This window comes from Molothrus aeneus, unplaced genomic scaffold (genome assembly GCF_037042795.1).
Source record: "Molothrus aeneus isolate 106 unplaced genomic scaffold, BPBGC_Maene_1.0 scaffold_43, whole genome shotgun sequence".
NCBI classification, from domain to species: domain Eukaryota; kingdom Metazoa; phylum Chordata; class Aves; order Passeriformes; family Icteridae; genus Molothrus; species Molothrus aeneus.
In genome coordinates this window covers 231,736-256,787 of record NW_027099100.1, presented here as the reverse complement: position 1 = coordinate 256,787, position 25,052 = coordinate 231,736, and the positions used below count along the sequence as shown (strand labels likewise).

The 25,052-nt window shown below is 43.5% G+C and overlaps 1 protein-coding gene across 4 annotated transcripts in view; it reads right to left on the bottom strand.

Annotated features, from left to right (window-relative positions):
* Nucleotides 1-25,052, bottom strand: part of HSF1 (heat shock transcription factor 1) — a 66,253-nt gene that overhangs the window by 4,046 nt on the left and 37,155 nt on the right. For all 4 annotated transcript variants that reach the window (XM_066571363.1, XM_066571364.1, XM_066571362.1 and 1 more), the window contains 6 exons: nucleotides 19,205-19,280; nucleotides 15,931-15,992; nucleotides 11,605-11,698; nucleotides 7,839-7,975; nucleotides 5,016-5,249; nucleotides 3,525-3,627 (listed from right to left, as the gene is read on the bottom strand). In XM_066571363.1, the coding sequence (XP_066427460.1) occupies nucleotides 3,525-3,627; nucleotides 5,016-5,249; nucleotides 7,839-7,975; nucleotides 11,605-11,698; nucleotides 15,931-15,992; nucleotides 19,205-19,280 (706 nt within the window). The remainder of the gene's footprint in view (nucleotides 1-3,524; nucleotides 3,628-5,015; nucleotides 5,250-7,838; nucleotides 7,976-11,604; nucleotides 11,699-15,930; nucleotides 15,993-19,204; nucleotides 19,281-25,052) is intronic.

Genomic DNA, 25,052 nt, shown 5'->3' with positions numbered 1-25,052 from the left:
TGTCCTGAGCCAGGGAATTCCAAAATTCCAGGGAAAATCCCACCCCCAGACTGGGAATTCCCTGGAAAAATCTGTCCTGAGAATGGGAATTCCTGGGAAAATCTGTCCTGAGTCAGGGAATTCCAGAATTCCCAGGAAAAATCTGTTCCAGGACAGGGAATTCCCCGGAAGATCCCACCCTGGGAATGGGAATTCCTGGGAAAATCCCGACCAGGGAATGGATTCTGGAACATTCCCAGTGGGAATTCCCAGGAAAATCCCGACCAGGGAATGGATTCTGGAACATTCCCAGTGGGAATTCCCAGGAAAAACCCACCCTGAGCCAGGGAATTCCCAGGAAAATCCCGCCCTGAGAATGGGAATGGTGGAATTCCAGGGAAAATCTCACCTCCAGAATGGAAATTCCTGGGGGAATTTTTCCTGGGGAAAAATCTGTCCCGAGCCAGGGAATGCTGGAATTCCCAGGAAAAATCTGTCCTGAGAACGGGAATTCCAAAATTCCTGGGAAAAACCCGACCAGGGAATGGATTCTGGAACATTCCCAGTGGGAATTCCTGGGAAAATCCCGTCCTGAGCCAGGGAATTCCCAGGAAAATCCTGCCTGGAGCTCAGGAATTCCCTGGAAAAAATCCTGTCCTGAGAATGGGAATTCCAGAATTCCTGGGAAAATCCCAGCCCCAGACTGGGAATTCCCGGGAAAAATCTGTCCTAAGTCAGGGAATTCCAGAATTCCCAGGAAAAATCTGTTCCAGGACAGGGAATTCCCAGGGAAATCCTGCCCTGGGAATGGGAATTCCTGGGAAAAGCCTGACCAGGGAATGGATCCTGGAACATTCCCAGTGGGAATTCCTGGGAAAAACCCACCCTGAGAAAAAGCCACCATTCCAGAATTCCCGGGAAAATCCCGGCCCCAGAATGGGAATTCCCGGGATTCCAGGCAATTCCCGGTTTCCCAGCCCATTCCCAGTGGGAATTCCCAGTTTCCTGACCCCATTCCCATCAGGAAGAGCCCCCCTGGGCTCCATTCCCAAAATTCCATCCCAGATTTCCAGAGGTTCCCGGGGGATTTCGGGATTGGGGCGGGCGCAGCTGCCTGGGGGCGGCTTTGGGAATTCCCGGCTGGAATTCCGGGATTTTCTCCTGGGAATTTTGGGGATTTTTGGCAATTCTGGGAGCAGGCTCACATTGAGCAGGGACGGGTTTATCCTGGGAATTCCCACCGGGAATGGGCCCGGAATCCTGGGAATTCCCTGATTTGGGAATTCCCATTGGGCATTGGGGATTTTTGGGAATTCCCAGCTGGAATTCCGGGATTTTCTCCTGGGAATTTTGGGCATTTTTGGCAATTCTGGGAGCAGGCTCCCATGGAGCAGGGACGGGTTTATCCTGGGCCTGGAATCCTGGGAATTCCCACTGGGAATGTTCCAGAACCTCTTCCCTGGATCAGGGCGGGTTTATCCCGGGAATTCCCACTGGGAATGGGCCTGAAATCCCAGGAATTCCCACTGGGAATGGGATGAGATCCTGGGAATTCCCATTGGGCATCGGGGATTTTGGGAACTGGGGACTTTGAGCATTCCCAGTTGGAATTTTTGGGAATCCTTGGATTTTTTTATTCTGGGAATTTTGGGAATTTTTGGGAATTTCAGGGGGGGGGGTCAGGCTCACATTGAGCAGGGACGGATTTATCCCGGGAATTCCCACTGGGAACGGGATCAGATCCTGGGAATTCCCACTGGGAACGGGGCCGGGATCCTGGGAATTCCCTGATTTGGGAATTCCCACTGGGAAGGGAATGAGATTCTTGGAATTCGCATTGGGCATTGGGGATTTTGGGAACTGGGGACTCTGAGAATTCCCAGTTGGAATTTTTGGGAATTCTGGGGCTTTTTTCCTGGGAATTTTGGGAATTTCGGGGGGGCAGGTCAGGCTCACATTGAGCAGGGACGGATTTATCCCGGGAATTCCCACTGGGAATGGGCTGGGAAACTGGGAATTCCCACTGGGAATGGGGATTTTGGGGATATTTTGGGGATATTTTTGGGGATATTTTGGGGATATTTTGGGGATATTTTGGGGACATTTTGGGGATTTTTTGGGGACATTTTGGGGACATTTTGGGGATATTTTGGGGACATTTTGGGGATATTTTTGGGGATATTTTGGGATATTTTTGGGATATTTTGGGGATATATTTGGGATATATTTGGGATATTTTGGGGATATTTTGGGGATATTTTTGGGGATCCTCACGTTGAGCAGGGTGCTGGGGATTTTTGGGATTTTGGAATTTTGGGGATTTTTGGGGATCCTCATGTCGAGCAGGGCCCTGGGGATTTTGGGGAATTTTTGGGATTTTGGAATTTTTGGTAATTTTGGGGATTTTTGGGAACTCTCACGTCAAGCAGGGCGCTGGGGATTTTGGGAATTTTGGGGATATTTTGGGGATTTTTTGGGGATATTTTTGGGGACCCTCATGTCGAGCAGGGCACTGGGGATTTTGGGGATTTTGGGGATATTTTGGGAATTTTGGGGATATTTTGGGGATATTTTTGGGATATTTTGGGGACATTTTTGGGGATATTTTTGGGATATTTTGGGGGTATTTTGGGGACATTTTGGGGCTCTCATGTCGAGCAGGGCGCTGGGGATTTTGGGGATATTTTTGGGATATTTTTGGGGATATTTTGGGGATATTTTTGGTGATATTTTTGGGATTTTTTTTTGATATTTTGGGGATTTTTGGGGATATTTTGGGGATATTTTGGGGACGCTCACGTTGAGCAGGGTGCTGGGGATGTTTGGGATATTTTGGGGATATTTTGGGGATTTTTGGGGACACTCACGTCGAGCAGGGTGCTGGGGATTTTGGGGATATTTTGGGGATTTTTTGGGGATATTTTGGGGATATTTTTGGTGATATTTTTTGGGATATTTTGGGGATTTTTGGGGATATTTTGGGGGTATTTTGGGGATATTTTGGGGACCCTCACGTCGAGCAGGGCACTGGGGATTTTGGGGATTTTGGAATTTTGGGGATTTTGGGGCTATTTTGGGAATTTTGGGGATATTTTGGGGATATTTTGAGGATATTTTGGGGACATTTTGGGGACGCTCACGTCGAGCAGGGCGCTGGGGATTTTGGGGCTATTTTGGGAATTTTGGGGATATTTTGGGGATATTTTGGGATATTTTGGGGATATTGTGGGGCTCTCACGTCGAGCAGGGCGCTGGGGATTTTGGGGATATTTTTGGGGATATTTTGGGGATATTTTTGGGGATATTTTTGGGATATTTTGGGGACATTTTTGGGATATTTTGGGGACATTTTGGGGATATTTTGGGGACATTTTTGGGGACGCTCACGTCGAGCAGGGCGCTGGGGATTTTGGGGATATTTTTGGGGATATTTTGGGGATATTTTTGGGGACGTTTTTGGGATATTTTGGGGATATTTTTGGGATATTTTTGGGACATTTTGGGGGTATTTTTGGGATATTTTGGGGACATTTTGGGGCTCTCACGTCGAGCAGGGCGCTGTCCATGCTGAAGCCGTGGGTGCTGAGCAGCGCCTGCAGATTGTCCAGGCTGGAGTCGATCGTGTCCAGGTGCTCGTTCAGCTCCGACCTGGCAACAGCAGCGGGAATGAACAGCGGGAATGAGAAACAACAGCGGGAATGAGAAACAACAGCCGGAATGAACAGCGGGAATGAACAGCGGGAATGAACAGCGGGAATGAGAAACAACGGCGGGAATGAACAGCGGGAATGAGAAACAACAGCGGGAATGAACAGCGGGAATGAGAAACAACAGCGGGAATGAACAGCGGGAATGAGAAACAACCACCGGAATGAACAACAACGGGGGTAATGAGAAACAACAGCGGGAATGAACAGCGGGAATGAGAACAGCGGGAATGAACAACAACGGGGGGAATGAGAACAGCGGGAATGAGGAACAACAGCAGGAATGAACAGCGGGAATGATCGACAAACAACAGTGGGAATGACAAACAACAACAGAGGGAATGAGAACAGCGGGAATGATCAACAACAACAGTGTCCGGGAATGGTGGGAAACGTTGGGAATGCTGGGAACGTTGGGAATGTTGGGAAACGTTGGGAATGCTGGGAACATTTGGGATGTTGGGAATGTTGGGAATGTCGGGAACGTTGGGAATGTTGGGAATGCTGGGAACATTTGGGATGTGGGGAATGTGGGGAATGGTGGGAATGCTGGGAACATTTGGGATGTTGGGAATGCTGGGAACATTGGGAATGTGGGGAATGGTGGGAATGGTGGGAATGCTGGGAACGTTTGGGATGTTGGGAATGGTGGGAATGTTGGGAACATCGGGAATGTTGGGAATGGTGGGAACATTGGGAATGTGGGGAATGGTGGGAATGGTGGGAATGCTGGGAACGTTTGGGAATGCTGGGAACGTTTGGGATGTTGGGAATGCTGGGAACATTGGGAATGTGGGGAATGGTGGGAATGCTGGGAATGTTGGGAATGCTGGGAACGTTTGGGATGTTGGGAATGCTGGGAACATTGGGAATGTGGGGAATGGTGGGAATGCTGGGAATGCTGGGAACGTTTGGGATGTTGGGAATGGTGGGAATGCTGGGAACATCGGGAATGTGGGGAATGGTGGGAATGCTGGGAACGTTTGGGATGTTGGGAATGGTGGGAATGCTGGGAACATTGGGAATGTGGGGAATGGTGGGAATGCTGGGAACGTTGGGAATGGTGGGAATGTGGGGAATGGTGGGAATGCTGGGAACGTTTGGGATGTCGGGAATGGTGGGAATGTTGGGAATGTTGTTGGGAACGTTTGGGATGGTGGGAATGTTGGGAATGTGGGGAACGTTGGGAATGCCGGGAATGTTGGGAACGTGGGGAACGTGGGGAACGTTGGGAACGTTGGGAATGCCGGGAATGTTGGGAACGGTGGGAACGTCGTTGGGAATGCCGGGAATGTCGTCGGGAATGTTTTTGGGAATGCCGGGGCTCACTTGTCGAGGCAGGCCACGCTCAGGCACTTTTCCTGGCACTGGGGATTGCCGGGAGCGGCTCCGGAGTCGTTTTCCCGCAGGATGGAGTCGATGAAGGTGGACGGGGACAGGGGGGTCTCGGAATTCCCGGAATTCCCAGAATTCCCGGAATTGCCGGCGCTCTTGGGCTCCTCCACCTGCGGGCTCCGGGTGGGGCTGGGAGGCTCCTCCTTGATCCGGATCGCCGGGCTGCTCCTGAATGGGGGGGGAGAAATAATAATGGGGGGATAACAATGGGAATAATAATGGGAATAATAATGGGAATAATAATGGGGGGATTATGGGGAAATAATGGGAATAATAATGGGGGAATAATAATGGGAATAATAATGGGAATAATAATGGGGGGATAATAATGGGAATAATAATGGGAAAAATAATGGGGGAATGATAATGGGGGAAATAATAATGGGGGATTATGGGGAAATAATGGGAATAATAATGGGGGAATAGCGGGGAAAATAATAGGGGAATAATGAGGAAATAATGGGGGAATAATGGGGAAATAATGGGGAAAATAATAGGGGAATAATGAGGAAATAATGGGGGAAAAATGGGGGAATAATTGGGGAAAATAATGGGGGAATGATGGGGGAATGATGGGGAAAATAATGGGGAAATAATGGGGAAATAATGGGGGAATAATGGGGGAATAATGGGAATAATAATTGGGGAATAATGGGGAAATAATGGGGAAAATAATGGGGGAATAATGAGGAAATAATGGGGGAATAATGGGGAAATAATGGGGAAAAATGGGGGAAAATAATGGGAAAATAAGGGGGAATAATGGGGAAAATAATGGGGGAACAATGGGGAAAATAACGGAAAAATAATGAGGAAATAATGGGGGAATAATGGGGGAATAATGGGAATAATAATGGGGAAATAATAATGGGGAAATAATGGGGGAATAATGGGAATAATAATGGGAAATAATGGGTAATAATGGGAAAATAATGAGGGAAAATTAATGGGGAAAAATAATGGGGGAATAATGGGGAATAATGGGGAAATAATGGGAGTAATAATGGGGAAATAATGGGGGAATAATGGGGAAATAATGGGGAAAAATGGGGGAAAATAATGGGAAAATAAGGGGGAATAATGGGGAAAATAATGGGGGAACAATGGGGAAAATAACGGAAAAATAATGACGAAATAATGGGGGAATAATGGGGGAATAATGGGAATAATAATGGGGGAATAATGGGGGAATAATGGGAATAATAATGGGGAAATAATAATGGGGAAATAATGGGGGAATAATGGGAATAATAATGGGAAATAATGGGTAATAATGGGAAAATAATGAGGGAAAATTAATGGGGAAAAATAATGGGGGAATAATGGGGAAGTAATGGTGGAATAATGGGGAAATAATGGGGAAATAATGGGGGAATAATGGGGAAATAATGGGGAAAAATGGGGGAAAATAATGGGAAAATAAGGGGGAATAATGGGGAAAATAATGGGGGAACAATGGGGAAAATAACGGAAAAATAATGACGAAATAATGGGGGAATAATGGGGGAATAATGGGAATAATAATGGGGGAATAATGGGGGAATAATGGGAATAATAATGGGGAAATAATAATGGGGAAATAATAATGGGGAAATAATGGGGGAATAATGGGAATAATAATGGGAAATAATGGGTAATAATGGGAAAATAATGAGGGAAAATTAATGGGGAAAAATAATGGGGGAATAATGGGGAAATAATGGTGGAATAATGGGGAAATAATGGGGGAATAATGGGGGGATAATGGGGAAATAATGGGGAAATAATGAGGAAATAATGGGGGAATAAAAATGGGGAATAATAATGGGGAATAACGGGGAAATAATGGGAAAAATAATGGGAATAATAATGGGGGAATAATGGGGGAAAATAATGGGGAAAATAATGGAAAAATAATGGGATTGGGGGAAATGGGAATGGGAAAAATCCCAAGGAATTTTTTGGAATTCTCTCCCCACCTGCCCTCCCCATTCCCGGGGATTTTCAGGCTCCCCTTCCCAGGGAATTCCAGGAATTCTCTCCCATGGAATTTCTGGGAATTCTCCCTGCCTGCCCTCCAGGCTCCCTCCCCCATTCCCAGAAATTTCTGGGACCCCATTCCCATGGAATTTTCGGGAATTCTCCCACCACTCCTCCCCCATTCCCAAGGATTTTTGGGATCCCATTCCCAGGGACTTTTCAGGCTCCCATTCCCATGGAATTTCGGGAATTCTCCCCACCTTCCATCCAGGCTCTCTCCCCCATTCCCAGGAGATTTTCGGGATCCCATTCCCATGGAATTTTGGGAATTCTCCCCACCTGCCCTCCCCCATTCCCAGGGGATTTTTGGGAATTCTCTCCCATGGAATTTTGGGAATTCTCTCCCATGGAATTTTCAGGAATTCTCCCCACCTTCCGTCCAGGCTCCCTCCCCCATTCCCAGGGGATTTTTGGGGATTCTCTCCCATGGAATTTCAGGAATTCTCCCCACCTGCCCTCCCCCATTCCCAGGGGATTTTTGGGAATTCTCTCCCATGGAATTTTGGGAATTCTCTCCCATGGAATTTCAGGAATTCTCCCCACCTGCCCTCCCCCATTCCCAGGGCATTTTCGGGAATTCTCTCCCATGGAATTTCGGGAATTCTCCCCACTTTCCATCCAGGCTCCCTCCCCCATTCCCAGGGCATTTTTGGGTATTCTCTCCCATGGGATTTTGGGAATTCTCTCCCATGGAATTTTGGGAATTCTCTCCCATGGAATTCCGGGGATTCCCCCCACCTTCCGTCCAGGCTCCCTCCCGGGGAGGCCTCGGGGCTGGACGGGGGCAGCTCGGTCACGTCCGAGATGATGGGGCCGCAGTTGGGGCCGGGATCGGCCGCCAGCAGCGCGGGGCCCGACAGCGCCGGGGCCGGGGCCTGCGACGGGAAACGGGGAACGGGGAATACCAAACAAACAACCCCAAAAAAATCCCAAACACAAAAAAATCCCAATCCCAAAAAATCCCAATCCCAAAGAATGCCAATCCCAAAAAATCCCAATCCCAAAGAATGCCATTCCCAAAAAATCCCAATCCCAAAAATATATCCCAATCCCAAAAATATATTCCAATCCCAAAAAATCCCAATCCCAAAGAATGCCATTCCCAAAAAATCCCAATCCCAAAAATATATCCCAATCCCAAAAATATATTCCAATCCCAAAAAATCCCATTTCCAAAAAATCCCAAAAAAATCCCAAAACTAAAAAATCCCAATGAATCCCAATCCCAAGAAATCCCATTCCCCAAAAATCCTAAAAATCCCAATGACAGAACATCCCAAAAAATCCCAATTACAAAAAAAATCACATTCCCAAAAAATCCCAATCCCAAAGAATCCCATTTCCAAAAAATCCCAAAAAAATCCCAATTACAAAAAATCCCATTCCCAAAAAATCCCAAGTAATCCCAAGAAATCCCAAGAAATCCCAAGAAATCCCAATCCCACCAACCCCATTCTCAATAAATCCATTCCCAACAAATCCCAATCCCACAAATCTCAGTAAATCCCACTAAATCCCATCAATCCCATAAAAGTTTGGGAATTCTCACGGAATAGTTGGAATTCCAGGGAGTTCCCAATAAACCCCAATAAATCCTAATAAATCCAAATAAATCCCAATCCCAGCCCAATAAATCCCAATAAATTCCAATCCTACCAATCCCATTCCCATAAATCCCAATGAATCCCAATGAATCCCAATAAACCCCAATCAATCCCAATCAATCCAAATAAACCCCAGTCAATCCCAATGAATCCCAATAATTCCCAATCAATCCCATAATTTTTTGGGAATTCTCATGGCATAGTTGGCATTGCTGTGGTGCTCCAGGGAGTTCCCAATAAACCCCAATAAATCCAAATAAATCCCCAATAAATCCCAATCAATCCAAATCACTCCCACTCAATCCCAATAAACCCCAATCAATCCCAATAAACCCCAATCAATCCCAATCAATCCCATAATTTTTTGGGATTCTCACGGCATAGTTGGAGTTCCCGTGGTGCTCCAGGGAGTTCCCAATAAATCCCAATCCCACAAATCCCATTCCCAATGAATCCCAATAAATCCCAATCCCAACCACACTAAATTTGAATAAATCCCAATTAATCCCATTTCCACCAATCCCATTCCCAATAAATCCCAATCAATCCCAATCAATCCCATTCCAAATCAATCCAAATGAATCCCAATGAATTCCAATGAATCCAAATCAATCCCATTCCTAATAAATCCCAATAAATCCCAATCCCAACCTCACTAAATCTGAATAAATCCCAATCAATCCGAATCAATCCCATTCCCAAAAATCCCATTCCCCATAAATCCCACTCAATCCCACTCAATCCCATAATTTCTGGGATTCTCACGGCGTAGTTGGCGTTGCCGTGGTGCTCCAGGGAGTTCCCAATAAATCCCAATAAACCCCAATAAATCCCAATAAACCCCAATCGATCCAAATCAATCCCATAATTGTTTTGGGAATTCTCACAGAAAGAATTGGAATGGCTGCAGTGCTCCAGGGAGTTCCCAATGAATCCCAATAAATCCCATTCCCAATAAATCCCATTCCCAATAAATCCCATTCCCACCAAATCCCAATAAACCCCAATCAATCCCAATCAATCCCATTCCCAATCAATCCCAAGCCCATCAATCCCAAGAAATCCCCAAAAAGTTTGGGGATTCTCATGGAATAATTGGAATTCCCATGGTGCTCCAGGGAGTTCCCAATAAATCCCAATCCCACAAATCCCATTCCCAATAAATCCCAATAAATCCCAATCCAAATCAATCCCATTCCCACAAATCCCATTCCCAACGAATCCCAATGCTCCAAATCCCATCAATCCCATAATTTTGGAATTCTCACGGAATAATTGGAATTCCCGTGGTGCTGCAGGGAGTTCCCAATAAACCCCAATCAATCCCAATAAACCCCAATCAATCCCAATAAACCCCACTCAACCCCACTCAATCCCACTCAATCCCATAATGTTTCTGGGATTCTCACGGCGTAGTTGGAATTCCCGTGGTGCTCCAGGGAGTTCCCAATAAATCCCAATGAACCCCAATAAACCCCAATAAATCCCAATCCCAACCTCACTAAATTGGAATAGACCCCAATAAACCCCACTCAATCCCAATAAACCCCACTCAATCCCACTCAATCCCATAATGTTTTTGGGATTCTCACGGCGTAGTTGGAGTTCCCGTGGTGCTCCATGGAGTTCCCAATAAATCCCAATAAACCCCAATCAATCCCAATAAACCACAATAATTCCCACTCAATCCCATAATTTTTTTTGGATTCTCATGGCGTAGTTGGAGTTCCCGTGGTGCTGCAGGGAGTTCCCAATGAGTCCCAATAAACCCCAATAAATCCCAATAAACCCCAGTAAATCCCAATGAATCCCAATGAATCCCCATCAATCCCAATGAATCCCAATAAACCCCAATCAATCCCATTAAAACCCCACTCAATCCCACTCAATCCCACTCAATCCCATAATGTTTTTGGGATTCTCACGGCGTAGTTGGCGTTGCCGTGGTGCTCCAGGGAGTTCCCAATAAACCCCAATAAACCCCAATCAATCCCAATAAACCCCAATAATTCCCACTAATTCCCACTCAATCCCATAATTTTTTTGGGATTCTCACGGCGTAGTTGGAATTCCTGTGGTGCTCCAGGGAGTTCCCAATGAGTCCCAATCATTCCCAATGAACCCAAATCAATCCCAATAAACCCAGTAATTCCCAATCAATCCCAATCAACCCCAATCAATCCCAATCAACCCCAATCAACCCCAATGAATCCAAATCAATCCCAATAAGCCCAGTAATTCCCAATCAATCCCAATCAACCCCAATCAATCCCAATAAACCCAGTAATTCCCAATCAATCCCAATAAACCCAGTAATTCCCAATCAATCCCAATCAAACCCAATGAATCCAAATCAATCCCAATAAACCCAGTAATTCCCAATCAATCCCAATCAAACCCAATAAGCCCAGTAATTCCCAATCAATCCCAATGAATCCCAATCAATCCCCTAAACCCCACTCAATCCCAGGATTTTTTGGGAATTCTCACAGCGTAGTTGGGAGTTCCCGTGGTGCTCCAGGGAGTTCCCAATCAATCCCAATCACCCCCAATCAATCCCAATAAACCCCAATCAATCCCAATGACTCCAAATCAATCCCAATAAACCCAGTAATTCCCAATCAATCCCAATCAATCCCAATAAACCCAGTAATTCCCAATCAATCCCAATGAATCCCCATCAATCCCAATAAACCCCACTCAACCCCACTCAACCCCACTCAATCCCATAATTTTTCTGGGATTCTCACTGCGTAGTTGGAATTCCCGTGGTGCTCCAGGGAGTTCCCAATCAATCCCAATAAACCCCAATCAACCCCAATCAATCCCAATAAACCCAGTAATTCCCAATCAATCCCAATGAATCCCAATCAATCCCAGGATTTTTTGGGAATTCTCACGGCGTAGTTGGCGTTGCCGTGGTGCTCCAGGGAGAATTGCCGGCTGTACTTGGGCATGGAATGTGCGGCGCCGCCGTCGTTCAGCATCAGGGGGCTGCAATCCCAAAAAACACCCGGATAAATCCCAAAACCACCAGGGATAATTCCAAAAAAAAAGGGAAATATCTTGGGAAAAGCATCAGGGGATGGAATTCCCCCAAAAAACGGGATAAATCCCAAAAAAACCCAGGATAAATCCCAAAAAATGAGGAAAATCTCAGGAAAAGGATCGGGGGCTGCAATTCCCAAAAATAATGGGATAAATCCCAAAAAACCCCGGGATAAATCCCCAAAAAAACCCAGGATCATTCCCAAAAAAAAAACCGGGATAAATCCCAAAAAATGGGGAAAATCCCAGGGAAAGGATCAGGGGATGGAATTCCAAAAATAACCCGGGACAAATCCCCCAAAAAACCAGGATAAATCCCAAAAAACAAACCGGGATAAATCCCAAAGAACCCAGGATAAATCCCAAAAAAAAGGGAAATATCTTGGGAAAAGCATCAGGGGAAGGAATTCCCCCCAAAAAACGGGATAAATCCCAAAAAAACTGGGATAAATCCCCAAAAAAACTGAGATAAATCCCCAAAAAAACCCCGGAATAAATCCCCAAAAAAACTGGGATAAATCCCCCAAAAACACGGGATAAATCCCAAAAAACCTGGGATAAATCCCAAAAAAACTGGGATAAATCCCCCAAAAACACGGGATAAATCCCCAAAAAACCCCAGGATAAATCCCAAAAAAACCCCAGGATAAATCCCCCCAAAAAACCCGGGATAAATACCCAAAAAAACCCCGGGATAAATCCCAAAAAAACCGAGATAAATCCCAAAAAAAACGGGATAAATCCCAAAAAATGGGGAGAATCCTGGGAAAAGGATCAGGGGCTGCAATTCCAAAAAAACCCTGGGATAAATCCCCAAAAAACAGGAAAAATCCCAAAAAAAACCCCGGAATAAATACCCAAAAACCTGGGATAAATCCCAAAAAAACCCCGGGATAAATCCCAAAAAAACAAACCGGGATAAATACCCAAAAAAACCCCGGGATAAATCCCAAAAAATGGGAAAGATCTTGGGAAAAGCATCAGGGGCTGCAATTCCAAAAAAACACCGGGATAAATCCCCAAAAAACGGGAAAAATCCCAAAAAAACCCCCGGAATAAATCCCCAAAAAAACCGGGATAAATCCCAAAAAAAAAAGGCCCAGGATAAATCCCAAAAAATGGGAAAGATCTTGGGAAAAGCATCAGGGGCTGCAATCCCAAAAACACCGGGATAAATCCCAAAAAATAATGGGATAAATCCCAAAAAAACGGGATAAATCCCCCAAAAAACCCAGGACAATTCCCAAAAAAACCGGGATAAATCCCAAAAAATAATGGGATAAATCCCAATAAACCCGGGATAAATCCCCCAAAAAACCAGGATAAATCCCCAAAAAAACCAGGATAAATCCCCAAAAAAACAAACCGTGATAAATCCCAAAAAACGGGATAAATCCCAAAAAAAAGGGAAATATCTTGGGAAAAACATCAGGGGAAGGAATTCCCCCCAAAAAACGGGATAAATCCCAAAAAAACCCTGGGATAAATCCCCCAAAAAACGGGATAAATCCCCCCAAAAAACCCAGGACAATTCCCAAAAAAACCGGGATAAATCCCCAAAAAAACGGGATAAATCCCCCAAAAAAACCCCGGGATAATTCCCAAAAGAACCCCGGGATAAATCCCAAAAAACCGGGATAAATCCCAGGAAAAGGATCAGGGGTTAAATAAATGGATTTATTGAGATATTCCCAAAAAATCCCAAACCAAAAAATCCCAAGTAATCCTAATCCCAAAAAATCCAAAAAATCCCAATCCCAAAAAATCCCAAAAAATCCCAATTACAAAAAAAATCGGATAAATAATAATAATAAAAAAAGGGATAAATCCCAAAAAAACCCTGGGATAAATCCCAAAAAATGGAGAAAATTCCGGCAAAAGCATCAGGGGATGGAATTCCCAAAAAAAACGGGAAAATTCCCAAAAAATGGGGAAAATCCCAGGAAAAGCATCAGGGGATGGAATTCCCAAATAAAATCTGGGATTTTTTTCCAGGATTTTTTCTGGGATTTTCAGGATTTTTCCAGGGTTTTTTCAATGATTTTTTTCTGGAATTTTCAGGGATTTTTCCGGGATTTTTTTTGGAATTTTTCAGGCTTTTCCCAGGGTTTTTTCCGTATTTTTTTCTGGAATTTTCAGGGTTTTTCCCAGGATTTTTCCAGGGTTTTTTCAGAGATTTTCCTGGATTTTTCCAGGTTTTTTTTTTTTTCTGGGGTTTTCCCAGGATTTTTTTGGAATTTTTCAGGATTTTTCCCAGGGTTTTTTTCCAGTTTTCTTTCTGAGATTTTCAGGATTTTCCCAGGGTTTTTTCCATATTTTTTCTGGAATTTTCAGGGTTTTCCCCAGGATTTTTCCTGGATTTTTTCCCAGGGTTCTTTCAGGAATTTTTTTGGAATTTTTCAGGATTTTTCCAGGTTTTTTCCATGATTTTTTCTGTGATTTTCAATGGTTTTCCAAGGATTTTCCAGGGTTTTTTCCATGGTTTTTTCTGGAATTTTCAGGGCTTTTCCCACGATTGTTTCCAGGGTTTTTTCCTGGGTTTTTTTCTGGAATTTCCAGGGATTTCCAGGGATTTTTCCAGGTTTTTTTCAGGGATTTTCCTGCATTTTCCAGAGATTTTTTCTGGGGTTTTTCAGGGATTTTTTTGGAATTTTTCAGGATTTTTCCCAGGGTTTTTTCCATTTTTTTTCCTGGGATTTTTGGGATTTTTCCTGGATTTTCCAGGGTTTCTTTTGGAATTTTTCCAGGTTTTTTTTCTGGGGTTTTTCAGGGATTTTTTTTAATTTTTCAGGATTTTTCCAGGGTTTTTTTCCAGGATTTTTTTGGAATTTTCAGGGGTTTTTTCCAGATTTTTTCCAGGGATTTTCCCGGGTTTTTCTGGAATTTTCCTGGGTTTTTCCAGGAGTTTTTCGAGATTTTCCCAGGAGTTTTTCAAGAGCTTTTTCCAGGATTTTTCCCCATTTTTTCCAGATTTCCCCAGGGTTTTTCCCAGGGTCTTTTCAGCTTTTTTCTGGAATTTTCCTGGATTTTTCCAGGGGTTTTCGTGGGGTTTTTCCAGGATTTTTTCTGGGATTTTCAAGATTTTCACAGGTTTTTTAAGGATTTTTCCAGGGTTTTTTTCTGGAATTTTCTGGGATTTTTTTTGGGAATTTTCCAGGATTTTTCCAGGAATTTTCAGGGTTTTTCCAGGATTTTTTCCCATTTTTTCAGGGGTTTTTCCCAGGGATTTATCAGGATTTTTTCCCAGGGTTTTTCCAGTTATTTTCCAGGGGTCTTTTCAGTTTTTTTTTCTGGAATTTTCCTGGATTTTTCCAGGGTTTTTTTTTAGGATTTTTTTCTGGGATTTTCAGGATTTTTCCAGGGATTTTCCCAGTTATTTTTAGGATTTTTCCTGGGTTTTTTCCAGGTTTTTTCCGGATTTTTCCTGGGTTTTTTCCAGGTTTTTTTTTAGGATTTTTCCTGAGTTTTTTCCAGTTTTTTTCCAGGTTTTTTTAGGATTTTTCCTGTTTTTTTTCCAGGTTTTTTTTAGGATTTTTCCTGGGTTTTTCCAGGTTTTTTCCAGTTTTTTTAGGATTTTTCCTGGGTTTTTTCCCAGGTTTTTTCCAGGTTTTTTCCAGTTATTTTTAGGATTTTTCCTGGGGTTTTTCCAGTTTTTTTCCAGGTTTTTTTAGGATTTTTCCTGGGTTTTTTCCAGTTTTTTTCCGGATTTTTCCTGGGTTTTTCCAGGTTTTTTCCAGTTTTTTTTAGGATTTTTCCTGGGTTTTTCCAGGTTTTTTCCGGATTTTTCCTGTTTTTTTTTCCAGGTTTTTTCCAGGTTTTTTCCGGATTTTTCCTGGTTTTTTTCCAGGTTTTTTCCCCAGGGATTTTTCCGGTGTTTTCCCAGGTTTTTTCCAGGAGAGAGGGGCTTAGGAGAAGATCTCTGGAATTTTGGGAAAGAATTCCCAGAGAATTCCAGGGGCTGCTCCATCCCTGGGAAAATCCCCCAAATTCCCGAATTCCCGGATTTTTGGGAATCCCAATTTTCCCAGGAAAAATGGAAATTCCAGGAATTCTTTGTTCCCTTTGCCCCAGGGAATTCCCAAAGCCCAGCCCGGCCCCTTCCCCAGGATTTTGGGATTTGAGGGGTCCCAAGCCCCAATTTTGGGGGAATTTTGGGGAATTTTGGGAATTTTTCTCACATTTTCCTCTTGACACCCAGGATCCGGTTGGATTGGACCAGGGAGATCAGGAACTGGATCAGCTGCAGAGAGAAAACAGGGAAAAGTCAGGGAAAATCATGGGAAAAATCATGGGAAAAATCATGGGAAAAATGGGGGGGAAAATGGGGAAAAAATGGGAAAAAATGGGGGGGAAAGAGGGAAAATTTGGGAAGAACAGAGGGGGAAAAATGGGGAAAAATTGGGGAAATTGGGGTGGAAAAATTGGGAAAAACTGAGGGTGAAAAACTGGGGAAAATGGGAAAAAATGAGGAAAAAATTGGGAAAATGGAGGGGGAAAATTGGGGGAGGAAAATTGGGAAAAAAACTGGGAAAAACGAGGAAAAAATTGGGGGGGGAAATTGGGGAAAAATGAGGAAAAAAATGGGGAAATGGAGGGGGAAAAATTGGGGGAAAAATTGGGAAAAAAGAGAAAAAAACTGGAAAAACTGAGGGGGGAAAAGGTTTGGGAAAAACTGGGAAAAATTGGGGAAATTGGGGTGGAGAAATGGGAAAAACTGGGAAAAATTGGGAAAAAATGAGGGGGAAAATGTGGGGAAAATTGGGGGGGGAAATTGGGAAAAATGGGAAAAAATGAGGGGGAAAATGGGGAAAATTGGGAAAAAATGGGGGAGAAAGTGGGAAAATTTGGGAAGAACAGAGGGGGAAAAAACTGGGAAAATTTGGGGAAATTGGGGTGGAAAAATGGGAAAAACTGGGAAAAACTGAGGGGGGAAAACTGGAGAAAAACGGGAAAAAATGAGGAAAAAATGGGAAAATGGAGGGGGAAAATTGGGAAAAATGGGAGGGGAAATTGGGAAAAAAGAGAAAAAACTGGGAAAAATTGAGGGGGGGAAACTGGAGAAAAATGGGAAAAAATGAGGAAAAAATGGGAAAATGGAGGGGGAAAAATTGGGAAAAATTGGGGGAGGAAAATTGGGAAAAAAGAGAAAAAACTGGGAAAAATGAGGGGGGAAACTGGGGGGAAAAGGTTTGGGAAAAAATTGGGAAAAATTGGGAAGAACTAGGGGGGAAAAATGGGAAAAATCAGGAAAAATTGGGAAAAACTGGGGAAAATTGGGGGGAACCTGGGAAAAACAGGAAAATTGGAGAAAATGGGAAAAATTAGGGGGGAAAATGGGGAAAATTGGGAAAAAATGGGGGGGAAAGTGGGAAAATTTGGGAAGAACAGAGGGGGGAAAACTGGGAAAAATTGGGGTGGAGAAATGGGGAAAATCGGGAAGAACTGGGAAAAAATGAGGGGGAAAAAATTAGGGGGGAAAAATTGGGAAAAAAGGGGAAAAATGAGGAAAAAAAAGGGAAAATGGAGGGGGAAAATTGGGAAAAATGGGAGGGGAAAATTGGGAAAAAAAAGAGAAAAAACTGGGAAAAATTGAGGGGGGGAAACCTGGGAAAAACTGGGGGAAAAGGTTTGAGAAAAAATGGGAAAAAAAAGGGAAAATTTGGGAAGAACTGGGGAGAAAAATGGGAAAAAATCAGGAAAAATTTGGAAGAATTGAGAAAAACTGGGGGGGGGAACTGGGGAAAACAGGAAAAATTGGGAAAACTGAGAAAAATGGGAAAAAAATAGGAGGAAAAATGGGAAAATTGGGAAGAACTGGGAAAAAATGGGGGGGAAAGGGAAAATCAGGAAAAAATGGGAAAAACTGGGAAAAATTGATAAAAGTGGAGAGGGAAAATGGAAAAATTGAGAAAAACTGGGGGAAAAACTGGGAAAAATGGGAATAAACAGAGAGAAAGTGGGAAAAATGGGAAAAGCAGGAAAAATGGAGAAAAATTGGCCAAAAGTTGGGGGAAAAACTGGAAAATTGGGGGGGAAAAAATGGGAAAAACTGGGAAAAATTGGGAAAACTGGGAGGGAAAAATTGGGGAAAAGCAGAAAAAAACCTGGGAAAAATTGGAGGGGGGGAAACCTGGGCAAAACAGAAAAAAAATTGGGAAGAATAGAGGAAAAACTGGGAAAAATTGGGAAAAACTGGGAAAATTGGGGAAAAACTGGGGGGAATAATTGGGAAAAATGGATAAAAACTGGGAAAAACCTGGGAAAATGGGAAAATATGGGGGGGAAAGCTGGAAAAACTGGGAAAAATTGGGAAAAATTGGGAAAAAATAGGAAAGCACAGTGGAGGATAAGTGGGAAAACCTGGAAAAAAGCTCTGGGAGAGGAGAAAACCTGGGAATTACCCTGGAAATTTGGGAATTTTCCTGGAAAAGTGGGAATTACCACTGGAAATTCAGGAATTGCATGGAAAATTGGGAATTGGCTCTGGAAAATTGGGAATTTTTCGGGAAATTCAGGAATTTCTCTTGGATATGGGGGAATTATGCCTGGAAATTTGGGAATTGGATCTGGAAATTTGGGATTTACCCCCGGAAATTTGGGAATTTTCCTGCAAAACCAGGAATTACCCCTGGAAATTACAGCTGGAAATTCAGGATTTACCCCGGAAAATTGGGAATTACCCTCAGAAAAGTGGGAATTATGCCTGGAAAATTGGGAATTACCCTGGAAATCAGGAATTTTCCTGGAAGATCGGGAATTCCCCCAAAAAAGCAGAATTAGGCTCTTGAAAATTGGGAATTGTCTCTGGAAATTTGGGAATTACCCCTGGGAATTCAGGAATTTTCCTGAAAATTGGGGAAATACCCTGAGAAAAGGGGGAATTACCCCTGGAAAATTGGGAATTTCTCAAGAAAAACAAGAATTGGCTCTGGAAAGTTGGGAATTTTCATGGAAATTTGGGAATTATCCGGGAAAAGTGGGAATTACCCCTGGAAAATTGGGAACTGGCTCTGGAAAATTGGGAATTTTCCTGGAAAACGGCTGAATTACCCTGGAAATTTGGGAATTCCCCCAGAAAAAATGGGAATTATGCTTGGAAATTCAGGATTTACCCTGGAAATTGGGGAAATACCCCTGGAAAAGCAGGAATTGCCCCCAGAAAATTGGGAATTACGCCTGGAAATTGGGGAATTCTCCTGGAAAATTGGGAATTGGGTGTGGAAAATTGGGAATTGGGTGTGGAAAAGTGGGAAATTTCCTGGGAATATTCCTGGAAAAACAGGAATTGCCCCTGGAAATTCAAGAATTCCCCTTGGAAAAACAGGAATTGCCCCAAGAAAAGTGAGAATTACCCCTGGAAAAGTGGGAATTGGGTGTGGAAAATTGGGAATTGGCTCTGGAAAAGCGGGAATTCTGCTGGAAAAGCGGGAATTTCCCGGAATGCGGACTCACCTTGTTGACCACCTTCTGCTGCTGGGCGTGCTTCTGGCGCAGGCCGGCCACCTCCCGCCACAGCGCCTCGTTCTCACTGCCGGGAACACGGAACCCGTGGGGAACGGGGAAATCCCGGGAAACGGGGGGAATTCCCGGGAAATTCCAGGGAAATGGGGGGAGGAATTCTGTGGGGAAATGGGGGGGAAATTCCAGGGAAATGGGGGGAAAATTCTGGGGGGAAATGGGGGAAATTCTGTGGGGAAATGGGGGAAATTCTGTGGGGAAATGGGGGAAATTCTGTGGGGAAATGGGGGGAAATTCTGTGGGGGAAATGGGGGAAATTCTGTGGGGAAATGGTGGGGGAAAATCCAGGGGAAATTCTGTGGGAAAATCCAGGGAAATGGGGGGGAATTCTGTGGGGAAATTCCAGGGAAATGGGGGGGGGGAATTCTGTGGGGAAATGGGGGGAAAATTCCAGGGAAATGGGGAGGAATTCTGTGGGGAAATGGGGGGGAAATTCTACAGGAAATGGGGGAAATTCTGTGGGGAAATGGTGGGGGAAAATCCAGGGGAAATGGGGGAAATTCTGTGGGGAGATGGGGGGGAAATTCCAGGGAAATGGGGGGAAAATTCTGTGGGGAAATGGGGGAAATTCTGTGGGGAGATGGTGGGGGAAAATCCAGGGGAAATGGGGGAAATTCTGTGGGGAAATTCCAGGGAAATGGTGGGGGAAAATCCAGGGGAAATTCTGTGGGAAAATCCAGGGAAATGGGGGGGAATTCTGTGGGGAAATTCCAGGGAAATGGGGGGGGAATTCTGTGGGGAAATGGGGGGAAAATCCAGGGAAACGGGGGGAATTCTGTGGGGAAATTCCAGGGAAATGGGGGCAGAAATTCTGTGGGGTAGATGGGGCGAAAATCCAGGGGAAATTCTGTGGGGAGATGGGGGAAATTCTGTGGGGGAGAAGGGGAAATTCCAGGGGAATGGGGGGGGGATTCTGTGGGGAATGGGGGGAAAATTCCTTGGGGAAATGGGGGGGGAAATTCTGTGGGGAAATTCCAGGGGAAATGGTGGAAAAATTCTGGGGAAATGGGGGGGGGAAATTCTGTGGGGAAATGGGGGAAAATTCTGTGGGAAAATGGGGAAAATTCTGTGGGGAAACAGGGGGAATTCTGTGGGGAAATGGGGGGGAAAATCCAGGGGAAATTCCATGGGAATCAAGGGGAAAAATTCTGTGGGAAATGGGGGAAATTCTGTGGGGAAATTCCATGGGAAATGGGGGAAAATTCCGGGGAAATGGGGGGGGGAATTCTGTGGGGAAATGGGGGGAAAATTCCAGGGAAATGAGGGGGAATTCTGTGGGGAAATTCCAGGGAAATGGGGGCAGAAATTCTGTGGGGAAATGGGGGAAATATTCTATAGGAAATGGGGGAATATTCCATGGGAATCAGGGGGAAAATTCTGTGGGAAATGGGGAGAAATTCTGTGGGGAAATGGGGGGGGGGAATTCTGTGGGGAAATGGGGGAAATTCTGTGGGGAAATTCTGTGGGGAAATCCAGGGAAATGGGGGCAGAAATTCTGTGGGGTAGATGGGGCGAAAATCCAGGGGAAATTCTGTGGGGGAAAGGGGGAAATTCCAGGAGAATGGGGGGGGGATTCTGTGGGGAATGGGGGGAAAATTCCAGGGAAATGGGGGGAAAATTCTGTGGGGAAATGGGGGCAGAAATTCTGTGGGGAATGGAGGGAAATTCTGTGGGGAAATGGGGGAAATTCTGTGAGGAAATAGGGAAATTCCAGGGAAATGGGGGAAATTCGGGGGAAATTCCAGGGAAATGGGGGGGAAAATTCTGTAGGGAATCGGGGGGGAATTCCAGGGGAAATGGGGGGAAAATTCTGTGGGGAAATGGGGGGAAAATTTCAGTGGGGAAATTTGGGGGGAAATTCTGTGGGAAATTGGGGCAAAAATCTGTGGGGAAATGGGAGGGGGAATTCCAGGGGAAATGGGGGAAATACCAGGGGAAATTCTGTGGGGAAATGGGGGAAAATTCTGGAGGGAAATGGGGGAAAATTCTGTGGGGAAATGGGGGAAAATTCTGTGGGGGAATGGGGGGAATATTCCAGGGGAAATGGGGGCAGAAATTCTGTGGGGGAATGGGGGAAATTCTGTGGGGGAATGGGAAGGAAATTCCAGAGAAATGGGGGTAAATTCTGTGGGGAAATGGGGGGGAAATTCTGTGGGGAAATGGGGAAATATTCCATGGGAATCGGGGGAAAATTCTCTGGAAAAATTATGTGGGGAAATTGGGGAAATTCCGTGGGGAAATGGGGGAAAATTCTGTGGGGAATGGAGGGGAAATTCCAGGGGAAATGGAGGAAATTCTGTGGGGAAATGGGGAAAATTCTGTGGGGAAATGGGGGAAAATTCTGTGAGGAAATGGGGGAAAATTCTGTGAGGAAATGGAGGGGGAATTCCATGGGAAATGGAGGAAATTCTGTGGGGAATGGGGGGAATATTCCAGGGGAAATGGGGGAAATTCTGTGGGGAAATGGGGGAAAATCTTTGGGGAAATGGGGGAAATTCTGTGGGGAAATGGGGGAAATTCCAGGGGAATGGGGGAATATTCAATATTCAAATCCCCAAATCCAGGAAACCCCAGAACCAGGGAATCCCAAAACCAGGAAATCCCAAATCCTCCAGAATCCCTGGAATGGGATCGGGATGTGCCCCCCATCCTCATTCCCATTATTCCAATTCCCATTCCCATTTATCCCATTATTCCCAATTATCCTATTCCTATCCCTGTTCCCATTTCCACATATGCCATTTATCCCATATATGCCATTTATCCCATATATCCCACTATTCCCATACATCCCATTTATCCCATACATCCCATATATCCCATTACCCCATATATCCCATTTATCCCATATATGCCATTTATCCCATATATCCCATTACCCCATATATCCCCTATTTCCCACTTATCCCATAATCCCATTTATGCCATATTCCCATTATTCTCATTTATCCCATGTATCCCATATATCCCATTATCCCACTATTCCCATATAACCCATTTATCCCACATTCCCATTTATCCCATATATCCCAATTATCCCATATTCCCATATATCTCATATTCCCATTTCCCCCCATAAATCCCATTATCCCATATATGCCATTTATCCCATTATCTCATTTATCCCATATAATCCCATTTATCCCATTTATCCCATTATCCCATATATCCCATGTATCCCATGTATTCCATTATCCCATATATCCAATTTTTCCAGTATATCCCATGTATCCCATGTATCCCATGTATACCTTATAACCCATTTTCCCCATATATCCAACTATTCCCATATATCTAATTTTTCCCATATATCCCATTTATCCCATTTATCCCATATATCCCATTTTCCCCATATATCCCATTTATCTCCTATATCCCACTCATCCCATAATGCCATTTATGCTGTATTCCCATTATTCTCATTTATCCCATATATCCCATATATCACATTTATCCCACTATTCCCATGTATCCCATATATCCCATATTCCCATTTATCCCTTATATCCCATTTATCCCATATTCCCATTTTCCCCATTTATCCCTTATATCCCATTTATCCCTTATATCCCATTTATCCCATATATCCCATATTCCCATATATCTCATATTCCCATTTCCCCTTATATATCCCATTATCCCATTTATCCCATGTATTCCATTATCCCATATATCCAATTTTTCCAGTATATCCCATTTATCCCATTATCTCATTTATCCCATATATCCCATGTAGTCCATGTATCCCATATATCCCATATTCCCATTTATACCTTATAACCCATTTTCCCCATATATCCAACTATTCCCATATATCTCATTTTTCCCATTATTCCCATATAGCCCATTTATCCCATATATCCCATTTTTCCTATACATCCCATATATCCCATTTATACCATATTCCCATATATCCTATTTATCCCCTATATCCCACTTATCCCATAATCCCATTAATGCCATATTCCCATTATTCTCATTTATCCCATATATCTCATATTCCCATTTCCCCCCATATATCCCATTTATCCCATATATCCCATACACCTGGTATTCCCATGTATCCCATGTATCCCATTTATCCCATATATCCCATTTATCCCATATATCCCATTTTCCCCATATATATGTATACAATTTTCCCATATATCCCATTTATCCCACTATTCCCATATAGCTCATTTATCCCATATATCCCATTTATACCATATTCCCATATATCCTATTTATCCCCTATATCCCACTTATCCCATAATCCCATTTATGCCATATTCCCATTATTCTCATTTATCCCATTTATCCCATATATCCCATATATCCCATATTCCCATTTCCCCCCATATATCCAATTTTCCCATTTATTCCTTATATCCTATTTATCCCATATTCCCATATATCTCTTATATGCCATGTATCCCATATATCCCATACACCTGGTATTCCCATGTATCCCATGTATCCCATGTATCCCATTTATACCTTATAACCCATTTTCCCCATATATCCAACTATTCCCATATATCTCATTTTTCCCATTATTCCCATATATCCCATTTATCCCATATATGCCATATATCCCATTTTTCCTATATATCCCATTTATACCATATTCCCATATATCTAATTTATCCCCTATATCCCACTTACCCCATAATCCCATTAATGCCATATTCCCATTATTCTCATTTATCCCGTATATCTCATATATCTCATATTCCCATTTCCCCCCATATATCCCATTTATCCCATATATCCCATACACCTGGTATTCCCATGTATCCCATTTTTCCCATATATTTATCCCATGTATCCCATATATCCCATTTATCCCATATATCCCATTTTTCCCATATATATATCCAATTTTCCCATATATCCCATTTATCCCAGATATCCCATTTTTCCCATATATATGTATCCAATTTTCCCATATATCCCATTTATCCCACTATTCCCATATAGCTCATTTATCCCATATATCCCATTTATACCATATTCCCATAGATCCTATTTATCCCCTATATCCCACTTATCCCATAATCCCATTTATGCCATATTCCCATTATTCTCATTTATCCCATTTATCCCATATATCCCATAATCCCATTTATCCCATGTCTCCCATATATCTCTTATATGCCATGTATCCCATATATCCCATACACCTGGTATTCCCATGTATCCCATGTATCCCATATATCCCATGTATACCTTATAACCCATTTTCCCCATATATCCAACTATTCCCATATATCTAATTTCTCCCATTATTCCCATATATCCCATTTTTCCCCATATATCCCATTATCCCATATATCCCATTTTTCCTATACATCCCATATATCCCATTTATACCATATTCCCATATATCCTATTTATCCCCTATATCCCACTTATCCCATAATCCCATTTATGCCATATTCCCATTATTCTCATTTATCCCATTTATCCCATTATCCCACTATTCCCATATATCCCATTTATACCATATTCCCATTTTTCCCATTTATTCCTTATATCCCATTTATCCCACATTCCCATTTATCCCATATATTCCATTTATCCCATATATCCCACTTATCCCATATTCCCGTTTATCCCATATATCCCATTATCCCATATATGCCACTTACCCCATATATCCCATTATCCCATATATCCCACTTACCCCATATATCCCATTATCCCATGTATCCCATTTATCCAACACATCCCATACATCCCACACATCCCATATATCCCATACTGCATTTTCCCACTATTCCCATATATCCCATTTTCC